General features: G+C 46.2%; 1 protein-coding gene across 1 annotated transcript in view; it reads right to left on the bottom strand.

Annotated features, from left to right (window-relative positions):
- Pkd1l3 (polycystin 1 like 3, transient receptor potential channel interacting) overlaps positions 1-12,180 on the bottom strand; it is a 62,727-nt gene that overhangs the window by 36,774 nt on the left and 13,773 nt on the right. Inside the window, exons 3-9 of the mRNA XM_040737232.1 lie at positions 9,917-10,860; positions 6,667-6,798; positions 4,275-4,451; positions 2,099-2,226; positions 1,883-2,009; positions 856-984; positions 171-402 (exon numbers count right to left, since the gene is read on the bottom strand). Coding sequence (XP_040593166.1) covers positions 171-402; positions 856-984; positions 1,883-2,009; positions 2,099-2,226; positions 4,275-4,451; positions 6,667-6,798; positions 9,917-10,860 — 1,869 coding nt within the window. The remainder of the gene's footprint in view (positions 1-170; positions 403-855; positions 985-1,882; positions 2,010-2,098; positions 2,227-4,274; positions 4,452-6,666; positions 6,799-9,916; positions 10,861-12,180) is intronic.

The raw sequence follows: 12,180 nt of genomic DNA on the forward strand, positions 1-12,180 counted from the left end.
CACTTCCTGGTTGTGAACTTGTAGCTCAGTCATTAGGAGGGTTGGTTTAAAAAGGTGCATGCTGTTTTATCTCGTAGCTGCGTGTGAACCTACAATTAACTTACAATCACAAATTTAAAAATAAGAAAAACACATTAACAATTAAGTTTCAGACATCTGATGGCCAATACCTTTCTGCCAGACCTGTTCCCTTGGAAGGCTGGTGTTGAGGTAGAAAAGAGTATGGTCAGGCTTGTCCTGGAAGCCAAGGTACAGTGTCATTAAAAGGGGACTTTCAGGCTCGATGGTCACAATGAGGGTTTTCTCCATGGAGGTGATATTCACTGTGATTGTGAAATGATCTGTACTTGTGTTGAGGCTGGTGGACTGGGTCTCCATGCTGGCATTTCTCCAGAGCATGATCTGAAAAGAGAGACAGTTAATCCTCCAGGTTAATGTGGGCCTTTCTGTTTCCCTTGTAGTAATGAGGTAATGAACTCCCTGTGGCTTCGTTGCTGGGCCTTGGTAGGCAGCATAATGCCAGGGATTAATGGAGGGGCTACCACTTCTAATAGCTTCTGGGACTGAGTAGGGTCTATCTCTTTATGAAGCTTCCTGAGATGGGTAACAACATATGGGCTCTAATATGACTCCTTAAAAACAAACAAACAAAAAACCCAGGTCTGCTATGTAGCCTCTCTGGCATAGAGAATTCACTATGTATCCTAGATGGCCTTGAATCCCCAGAGATAGATTGCCATAGCTTGCCTCTCTCTCCAAGTGCTGGGATTAAAGGCGTGTACTTAGCTCTGACATGGATCTAAAATGCTAAGTTGTTGCATCTTTCCATCCTCTTGCCCATCAAGAAACTGGTACCTCAATATCTTCTATTAAATCATGAACTTGGAGTGACTGATAACCAGAGCTCAGTAGCACATTTCCAATGCTTCCAACAATGTTCCTGTCATCCGAAGTCTCAAAAGGGTTGAAAGCCAGACCTGTTACCTGAAGAGGAAGCAAATTCTAGTTCCTCCAATTGCCAAATTATTCTAAAAGGAATCCCCCAACAGATTACAGGTTAGCAGCTATAAATTAAATGCTGGGATCCCCCGACAATGTGTAAGTATAAAAGGGATGCTAAACATTGTAATGCTGCCGAGAAACAGTGAAAGACAGTGCCACACTTAGAACCCTCAACATTATTTTCACACGTTTGCTCTTTTGTAGTAGGAAACAAGTATTCTATACTCCAATGCTGTTGTTGGTTTTTTTTTACACTGAATCAGTTATTATTTATATAATCCCAATTTTGTCAGTAGTTGAGATCATTTCAAATCACAACACAACTTAGTTAAATCTGAATATCTATTTACTCCTTCCAAGCTCTCAACTGGATTTTTTTTGAGACGTGCAATATAGCCCAGGCTATCCCTAAACCTGAATTCACAGAAATCCTCCTGCTACTGATTCTCAAGTGCTAAGAAAACAGTCACCTGCCATCAAACCTAGCTATATAGGCATGTAGAGACCAGAGTAGGACACCAAGGATTGTCCTCTACTGCTCTCTGCCTGGGAAGCTTGTAATGTTGGTGAGGCTTGCCGGCCAATGAACTCTCATCATTTACCTGTCTCTGCACCCCAGTGCTGAGGTTACAGGCACACACAGCCATGCCCACATTTATATGGGTGCTGGGGATTCAAATGTGGGTCCTCTTATTGCTCACCAGCCCCTACTAGATAATTTTAAAGAGACCTTTTTCTTTCCAGTATGAAATTTAAATTAGTGCCCACAGTCTTCCTTATCTGGCCCAGCTGGTGTGTATCCCCCCACCCCCGTACATTCCCACACAGTAATTATATAATATACCATTTTCATTCTCATCTCTGTCAAGTTCATACTCACTTGAAGGTTCACTCCTGGGTGTTTACTCAAGAGGTCTTTCAGTGCTTCTGCAGATGGAAAACCTAACCTCAAGGGTGCGGGGTCACCCAGAATGTGAGTGCTCAGAGGCAAAGATGATACGTTTTGGCTGAAAGAATTTAAATGCAAATCGGTTTCTGTATGCCCTCTAAAAGTTAAAACCAAAATGAAACGTCCCCAGTCCTCCAGCCAGTTAACCTGCTCAGCACCAGAGTAGCAACAGGAGAGGTCAAGGTCACTGCCAACTCAGGAGACAGGCTCTGCTGGCAAAATGCTTTGTGGATCTCTCCCAGGGCCATCAAGGACATCTCCAGCATGTCTTCAACCTGCATTTAGAGTGAGGTTCCTTGTGATCTGTGAACTGTCAGTGAGATGGCACTAATAGGATGACAAGGGGGACAGGGATTTTGGTAGTGGTATAAACAAAGGGGACACAGCAGGGAAACAGGGATTTTGTTTTAAGACAGGGTTTCTCTGTGTAACTTTGGAGCCTGTCCTGGAACTCGCTCTGTAGATCAGGCTGGCCTCAGACTTACAGAGATTCCGTGCCTCTGCTTCCTGAGTACTGGGATTAAAGGCATGAGCCACCGATGCCCGGCTGGGAACAAGGATTTTGATAGTGTGCAAAGAAAGGGGACAGTGCTGGCATGGACTTTGGGACCTCATAGAAATATTCAGAGTCTCACTGACAACTTTGCAAAAGTGCCAGCCAAGACATATGTGTGTGTGTGTATTCATTTATGTACATATATTATATTTGCCCGGTATTGATGAAAGAAACAGCCCTTATCTCTTATGTTTTTGGTTGTGAGCCTAGTCTTTAACGGCTGAGCTATCCCTCCAGCCCGAAACAGCCCTTATCTTAAAGGTGCTGAGAGAGTCCTTTCTGGGTTAGTATGAGTGACCAAGGATCAGGACACAGATCCAGGTCACCCAATTTCATGTTCCATCATGGTGACAGTTGGATGAAGTTTTTATAGTGACAGAACAAACGAAGTCATAAAGGAAAGCATTTTCGGGTGCTGGAGAGGTGGCTTGGTGGCTAAGGGAAGCGTTTTCAAATACATTGATGGACACATGACATGAGTGGGCTAAAAAATCGGGGGACTCTATTCTATAGGCCTCAGCTGCCTCCATACCAAATGCTGAGTATGCTCAGCCTATGGGTGCTGTGGATGGAACATGGGGCTTCTTGCAGCACAGGCAAGCACTTTACCAGTGAGCTCCAGCCTCAGCGGCATGAAGAGTATTTAAAAACAGCTCTCTTGAGATGAAATTCCCAAATGTGGTAGAACTCACCCACTCAGAGTATATACATTTCACATCTACATACGTAACCAATACCACAATTGAGCTTTTAAATCCATCCCCTTAAAATAAACTGGTCTACACCTCATCTACAGGCCTGATGCTTCTGACTATTTCTCAAGGTGAACTACGGTAGGTGGCCTTTCATGTGATGCGATGTTCCTAAGGGTTACCCACGGTGTACTGTGTGTCAGTACTCCAATCCTTCTCGCTGTGTGAACGCACTGTATTGCATTTTATCTACCCCTCAGATCACACACAGTAGGACTGTTTCTACTTTGGGCTTTTTTCTTATTTGAAGAATCCTCTTTGAACATATCTTTGTGTGGACATGCTTTTTCAATTCTCTCCTGTACATAATACCGACTATTTTTTAACACTTTGAGGGGCTGCCGAATTATTTCCCATCACAGCAATTTACAATGGTTATAATTTCTCGTCATCCTTGCTAGTATGTATGCCCATCTACTTCTCTTTCTCTCCCTGATGTTTATTTAAGAAAGAGTCTCAGGCTGGCCTCAAACTCAGTGTGCTGCTAAGAATAACCTTGAACCCTTTGGGTCCACTTGCCTCTGCCTCTTGAGTGCTGTAACCACAGACACGTGTCACCATACCTGACTTGCCCATATTTTTTTGGTGTGAATTGCTATCAACCTCTTTCCTTTCTCCCTCCCTCCCTCCTTTCCTTCCTTTCCATTTTTTCCCCTTCCAACAAGATCTTGCTATGAAGTCCAGGCTGGCCTTGAACTTGCTATCCCCCTGTCTCAGCTCCCTCGTGCTGGGATAACACTAAATCCAGCTTCTTAATTTAGTGTGCATTTTCCTATTAGCTAAGGGTGTTGGCTATCTCACTAATGGTTTATGGCATGATTACTAAGTCTGCTTCATTTGCTCTAAGTGAACATTCAGTAGTCTCTGTGCACTGCTGGGGTGAAGAAAGAGACCAGAGAGGACTCAGCAGTGTCTCCAGCAGAATTCTCTTTTGAAGACTGGGGCGAGGCTGTGTGGCTGGCTGCTAAGGTGAAGGTTCTGGGCAGAGCGGGCCACCTGCATATAGCACACTCACCTGCTCAGGTTCTTGCTGAAGAATCTTCTGACTCGCATCATTGGTTGTTGCTGTACTTCCAAAATACTGAAGAGGGCAGGTGGCTGCGGGAGTTTTGAAGTTCCAGCTGTCGTTTTTCTGAAATGGGATCATCAGCAACTGCTCACTCAGGTTCATGAGTAAATTGGCCACACTGACCTAGGGGTGTCAGGAAGGAAACACACGTAGCTGCGTGTGACTGTTTTAATTTTATTTGTGCCTTCTTCTAAGCAACTCAATATTCTTTCCCTCCCTCCTCTCCTAGCCTCTCTTCGTGTATGTACATATGTGTACATGATGCACGCACATGTTTATGTGGGTGTATGTGCATCTGGAGGTCATACTGATATCATGTGTCTTCAGTTACTCTCCAACATGTTTTTTGAGACAGGGTCCCTTACTGAACAGGGGTCTTACCAACTGGCTGGCCTAGCCTACCAGCAAACTCTAGGGATCTGTCTGTTTCCACCTTTCTGCCAGCAGGTTTCCAGACATGCAGGGCCACATCTGGCTTTTACATAGGTGCTGCAGATATGTGTTCAGGTTCTCAGGCTTGTGCACAGGCATTTTGCCAACTGAGCTATTCCCTAGCCCTACATCAATATCCATTACACAGTTCAAATGTATTTTATAAGAAGCAGCATCACCATTTGGCAGGCAAGGGAAATATATGATTCCATACCACCTATGGGGGAGGACTGTGTTTAGTGTTATTCTAGGGAACTCAGAGTGCTAAGTAGACAAGCTGTTTAAGTGAACAAAATCAAGCTAAAAGAGGGATGCTTGGGAAAAGAGCAATGCCCAGCCAAATGCTGAGTAGGTGGGCACTTTGTGAAGGCATGGGTGGCAGCATCAAAATTTTCCAGATACCCCCCAAAAAACAGAGACCAGGGAGAAGTTCTAAATACAACAGAAAACACCAGTTCTTTTATGCAGGTTGTTCTCACATAAAAAAATGGAGTAAAAAGGCTAACCAGCCAGATGCAGTAGTGTATGCCCGTAATCCCAGAATGCTGGAGGCAGGGACAGGAGGATTGCAAGTAAGTTTAAAGACTGCTCAGGCTGCATAGTGAGACCCTGTCCCAAACCAACCGACCACTCAAATAACTACCAAAGGAAGTGCTAGGCAAGTTTGATTGGATCCTGGATACTCACTATTTTTTTAATTGAAATGTTGTTTCCTTTCAAAGTTATATTTATTAAATGCTTCTGTGAAAATCAAAGACATCAGAGGCAGGGGGATATCTATTAGTTTGAGGCCAGCCTGATCTACAGAGTGAGTTCCAGGACAGCAGGGTTTCACAGAGAAACCCTGTATTGAGAAGAAAAAAAGCTAAAGGTCTAAAAATATCTGTATATTTTTAATTCATTTAAAATGTTTGTGACTTACACACACACACACAGAGAGAGAGAGAGAGAGAGAGAGAGAGACTGAGAGACTGAGAGACTGAGAGACTGAGAGACTGAGAGACTGAGAGACTGAGAGAGAGTTATGCACAGCCAGTGAAGGGCAAAGGGAACATTGGTCGCTAATCTCACTAATGAGATTTGCAAGGGCCAAAGGGGCGTGTGTGGGTTGTTTCCTCATGATTGTATTTGCTTCTCTTTGGCTTTCTTCCTAGAACGTGTTGTTTCTGTAACTGAAACACCCAGGCAGAACGGTGAGTCACTTGGTAAAGTGCTTTTTAGCATGCACAAGGCCCCGGGCTAGAGCCACAGCACCACATAAACTGGGTGTGGTGGTGCACATCTGTCATCTTGGAACTGGGGTGGTGGGAGCAGGAGGATCAATAGTTTAAGGTTATCCCAGGCTGGCTACACATCAAGTTTGGGACAAGCCTGGGCTACATGAGACCCTGTCTCAAAATAGAAAAAGTAAAACAAACACCACCCTGCAAAACACCAAACGAAAGAGCCAAACCAAACAACCCAAACTGCAGAGATATGCTTATTGTGGTGAATTTACAAATGTAAAAAAAATTTTTAAGTTGAATTTTGATGCTGCCACCTCTTTTTATGCATAAAGAGCAGCCTGGCCAATTATGAAGAAGCAAGCACGGGTGCAGAACCCTGCAAGGTAAGGAGCATCCCGATTCCCATGTCTGTCCCAAGACCATCCCAGTGTACCTATGGCAAGCTGGGCATCGATCGCTACACGACTTCTCCTAACAAACACGTTAGAATGAAGTAACCTGATCAGTGAACTCTGAGAACACCATCTCCAGCCAATGCACTGATTTCAGACTTAAAGATACAATTGTATTTGCTGATACTCAGCTCCGTTTCCATCAAGTACTTTCATGATGCCCAGTTCTGCTGATGGCACAGTCTCCACTTTCTGCCACCGTGTTAGTTACCTCCCATTTCTGATCACCTGAGCTGGTGTAGGAGACGTTGGAGGGAAGTTTCTCACTCTCTGGAGGATGTCACAAGCTTTCTGGAAATCGCTGTGAGCTTGAAAAGCAGGTGTTTCTAGGATCCAATTCCCCGATGTCTGGTCTGTGACCTTTTAGGAAGAAAAGATTTCGTCAGGCTGGAGAGATGGCTCAGTAGGTAAAGGCACTAACTGCTAAGACTAAAGGACCCCGTCTGATCGATGGAACCCACACGGTGCAAGGACAGAACTGATCCCTACAGGTTGTCCTCTGACCTCCATGTGAGTAGCACAGCGTGTGTGCACCCCCGTTCCCATACACATAAATAAATAAATGTGATAAAAACTAAAAGGTAATATTTTGTCAAAGTTATTTAATACAGAATTGTCATGCATTTGGAGTTTGGTATACTACGTTAATGGCCACTGACCAAGGATGACATTCTAACTTTCATGAACCTCAGGCTCCAAAGGGGCCATTCCTTTGAGAAGCAAGTGAGTGGAATTGGTTTTCACCTCCTTCATACATGAGAGAAGACGAGTAAGAATTTTATAGGATGAGTTCTCCAAAAACAGATGAGGTTTCTGGTGAGATTACAGGAATGAGTTCACAGATTGCTTATCTAGGAAGTATAAGGTCCTGAGTTGAAGCCTCAACACTGGGGAAAAGAGTTCCCATTCAAAAAGGGAAAAACCCTCAAAGTACTGTTGTAGCAACAGTACAGGTGAGGTTCCCAATGTTTCCACGGACAAACTGAGCAAACAGAGCAAGCCCAAGCTTACGAGGTTCTTTACTAACCATTCCTGATTTCCATGTAAACCCCACTACTTGTTCGAGTTCTGGAGTACAGCCTACTTACCACACTCATCCTCACGAGACATTTACCAAGGCCCTACTGCACGCTGTGGATGCTGAGTTAGGGGGGAAGAGTGTAGTCGGTGGGTCATGATGCTGTCTCAGTGAGGGATTCTATTGCAGTGAGGAAACACCATGACTAAGAGCAAACGAAAGGACTGGCTTAAGCTTCCACATCACAGTCCATCACTGGAGGAAGCCGGGACAGGAACTCAAACAGGGCAGGATCCGGGAGGCAGGAGCTGATGCAGAGGCCATGGAGGAGTGTTGCTTTACTGACCTGCTCCCCATGGCTTGCTCTGCCTGGTTTCTTAAAGAACCCAGGACCACCAGCCCAGGGGTGGCCCCACCCACAATGGACTCGGCCCTCCCCTATCAATCAGTAATTCAGAATATGCCTTACAGCTGGATCTTAAGGAGGCGTTTTCTCAGTTGAGGTTCTCTCCTTTCAGATAACTCCAGCTTGTGTCAAGTTGACATGTGCTTAGCTTGCACACCAACCTCATGGGCCACCAGGCTCAACAGGTTATACCTGACTTTGTGGGAGAGGTCACCTATAGAAGGACCCGGATTGAGAATCACTGTATTGTGGCTTTGACAACTGAGGTACAAATAGGAAAGGATGAAGATATGGGTAAGCTGTAGCTGACACCCTATGACCCAGTGAGGCTGGATGCTATCTTAAAACCCAGATGGGGTGCTGGAGAGATGGATGGCTCAGTGGATAAGAGCACAGACTGCTCTTCAGGAGGACACCGGTTCAATTCCCAACACCCACAAGGCAGTTCACAACTCCAGTTCCAGGGGATTCCACACCCATGGCAAAACACCAATGCACTTAAGTAAAAAAAAAATGTAGCTGGACAGTGGTAGCACACCTTTAATCCCACCACTCAGAAGGCAGAGCAGGCGGATCTCTGTGATTTCGAGGCCAACCTGGTCTACAGAATGAGTTCGAGGACAGCCAAAGATACACAGATGAAACCCTGTCTGGGAAAAACCAAACCAAACCAAACCAAACAAACAAACAAAACACCAAAACAGAAACAAAAATAAAATAAAAAAAACAGATGGGCAAATCATGGCACATCTCAGCACTTATATAGCCCAGGCTGGCCTTAAACCTGCAAGCCTCCAGCCTCAGCCTCCTGAGTACTGGAATTACAGGTGTCAGCACTTATATAGCCCAGGCTGGCCTTAAACCTGCAAGCCTCCAGCCTCAGCCTCCTGAGTACTGGAATTACAGGTGTCTGCACTTATATAGCCCAGACTGGCCTTAAACCTGCAAGCCTCCAGCCTCAGCCTCCTGAGTACTGGAATTACAGGTGTCTGCACTTATATAGCCCAGGCTGGCCTTAACCCTGCAAGCCTCCAGCCTCAGCCTCCTGAGTACTGGAATTACAGGTGTCAGCACTTATATAGCCCAGGCTGGCCTTAACCCTGCAAGCCTCCAGCCTCAGCCTCCTGAGTACTGGAATTACAGGTGTCAGCACTTATATAGCCCAGGCTGGCCTTAACCCTGCAAGCCTCCAGCCTCAGCCTCCTGAGTACTGGAATTACAGGTGTCTGCTACCCCACTTGGCTGTGTTTAATTTTATCATTGTTACACACTTAGTGCTAACACATATCTGGACTTGGGGAACGTTTCTAAATTCTCTTAACAGTTCTAGTAATTTTTCTGTAAACACTTCCGGGTATTCGTTCCACGTTTTTCTTTGTTTAAGGAAAGGAACCAAACCCCGTCTAGGTTGAAGCTATTGCAGGCTGGCCCTTGCTGAGACCAGCGAACGACCAGCTTCCATCACCATGTGGAGCTCATCAGGGCAGATGGGATGTTGTGATGGGAGAGTGGCAGGCTGCTTGTAAACTCGGTTTGATTTTTTTTGAGTCTCGAATATTTATTATCTGTGCTTTAATATACCCCTTCCCCACTGCCGCTCCCTCCTCACCCCCATTGGGTTTGAATTTTTAAAAGTAGGAGTGGAGACTGGGATTCTTTGGTGGCCTAGTCTCTGTGACTTTTCCTTTTCTCTAGCGCCTCTAACACAGTGGAGTGGCTGGCACAGGTTCTTCTCCACCCGCAGTGGTGAATATGAGTCCTAAATAAGAACTAGCCATCACGGGCTGCAATGGGCACATAACCCACTGGTTACGCATGTACAGTTCTCCTGGGAGGCCACAGGGTAACCATTAAAATGCTCTTAAAAGTCATGACTCTGGAGATGTCATGACAGAACGTCTGTGCTCTTTTCATGGCTATTTTTCTTAAACACTGGTCATGAACCTGTCATGCACATGCTAGGTCAGTGTTTTAAGACTGAGCTGTATACCCAGGGCTGTAGTCAACTTTCAGTGTCATGAAGCTACCCAGCTGTCTTCTGTTTCCAGACTTACCTGATTGGCTGTACTCTGAAATGACATTTGTGGATGGGCAGAGATGACTTCTGGGTGAGAGTCTTCCTTTGGGCTTGAAGTGATGTCTGCCAAAGATCTTCCAGCAGGAATTGTGGATTCAGACCTGGTGACCTCTGTCATGACAGTCCATGGTGGGTTGTTTGGTACAGGTGTGGCTGATGTCACCTGTGATGAGCTAGTGGATGCAGGAGTGGCTGATGTCACCTGTGATGAGCTATTGAGTGCAGGTGTAGCTGATGTCACCTGTGGTGAGCTACTGGATGCAGGTGTGGCTGATGTCACCTGTGGTGAGCTAGCGGGTGCAGGTGTGGCTGATGTCACCTGTGGTGGGCTAGTGGATGCAGGTGTGACTGATGTCACCTGTGATGAGCTACTGGATGCAGGTGTGGCTGATGTCACCTGTGATGAGCTACTGAGTGCAGGTGTGGCTGATGTCACCTGAGGTGGGCTAGTGGATGCAGGTGTGGCTGATGTCACCTGTGATGAGCTACTGAGTGCTGGTGTGGCTGATGTCACCTGAGGTGGGCTAGTGGATGCAGGTGTGGCTGATGTCACCTGTGGTGAGCTACTGGGTGCAGGTGTGGCTGATGTCACCTGTGGTTGGCTAGTGGATGCAGGTGTGGCTGATGTCACCTGTGGTTGGCTAGTGGATGCAGGTGTGGCTGATGTCACCTGTGGTTGGCTAGTGGATGCAGGTGTGGCTGATGTCACCTGTGGTGAGCTACTGGATGCAGGTGTTGCTGATGTCACCTGTGGTGGGCTAGTGGATGCAGGTGTGGCTGATGTCACCTGTGATGAGCTAGTGGATGCAGGTGTGGCTGATGTCACCTGTGATGAGCTAGTGGATGCAGGTGTGCCTGATGTCACATTTGAGCTTCTGGTTGGAGATGTGACTATCATCGGTGGTGTGGCTTTTGGAAGTACTGAGGAATATGAGCTGATGGGAAAGCACAGTGTCCTAGACTAAAAAAAATAAAAACATGTAAAGGGAGAGGCTGAATCTTGTTTTACCAAGTGCGGCATCATTGGGGGCAGTATTCTGTTTTCACTCTGGGCCTCCCATGTCCGGTAGGACACTGCTGTCAAACACCTCTGAGAGAACCTGGTTCATCCACGCTGTACATTAAGGACAATGGACTCACTGCCCATCATTCGATAACTTATTAAACACTACGTGGGGACAAGGGAAAAGTGGGCTCTGCTAGTGTGTCTGAGGGACATCTGAGGGGGCCAAAGCCTGCTGGGTATATTTGAGGAGGAAGCAGGAGGCCAGAAAAGCAAGGTGGTGGGGGATGGGGTGGATTGAGCAGATGGGATGAGGGGCATGTCCAGTGCCAGCAATCAGAATCCCTCTGGTTCCTGTGCTGAGGTCAGACAGGGAGGGGCAAAGAAACTGGAGAGCGGAGGGGCCCAGTGCTGCAGTTCAGACTTCATTGTCCCTTCTCCTGGCAGCATTTCAAGAGATACCAGCTTGGCAAATACCAAGAAGGGGATTTTATTTCACCTTTGATTCTTTTATATTCTAGAAACACTTCTCCAGTTAACATGGGGTCAACGAGGCAAAGCAATTTAGTAGGCCCTAGCGGGTCGCTGTGCAGACCATGAGGAGAATGAGGACGAGACTCGGGTGGCTGCACTGACAGCTGCTGCCTTCCTCCCCTTCCCTGCTCCTCTCCCCCTTTGAGTTTCAGATTTTACTGTATTGCTTGTGCTTCTAAAAGATGTCACAAGTTCTCTGAACGAATCAGAGGGTAAGCAAACAGCAGCAGGGAAGGAGTCACCGTATCTTCACAATAGCACAAGGACCAGTCGCTGGAACCTTCTTCAGGTTACCCGCTAACCCAATTCTTCCCTGTGCTTTCCTTTCTAGAAAGCTGTGCCTGGCACACTCTGAGAGACAGTAAAATCCTGGCAGACCCATTGACAGGAGAGAGTAATACTTCACACACGTCTTTGGACTATAGTACGTACAAGATCAGGAGGAGCAGGCTGTTGACACGTGGTTGACAGATGGGCATCTCCTAGAGAAATGAGAAGGCAAAACTGTGTATGATTGACTTGAAATCTTTGGGGAAAATGATCAGTTATAAAGTTTTATCTGGCTACCATTATTGCTTGCCTACTTGCATGTCTCATCAGAGGCTGGGGTTGAACTTAGGGCTTCCTGCATTCTAGGCAAGTACTCCATCACTAAGCTAAGTCCTCAGACCACCCATTATTGCTTTCTTTTCTATCCTGCAGTT

The sequence above is a fragment of the Mesocricetus auratus genome, unplaced genomic scaffold (assembly GCF_017639785.1).
Source record: "Mesocricetus auratus isolate SY011 unplaced genomic scaffold, BCM_Maur_2.0 Super-Scaffold_6723, whole genome shotgun sequence".
Lineage (NCBI taxonomy): Eukaryota > Metazoa > Chordata > Mammalia > Rodentia > Cricetidae > Mesocricetus > Mesocricetus auratus.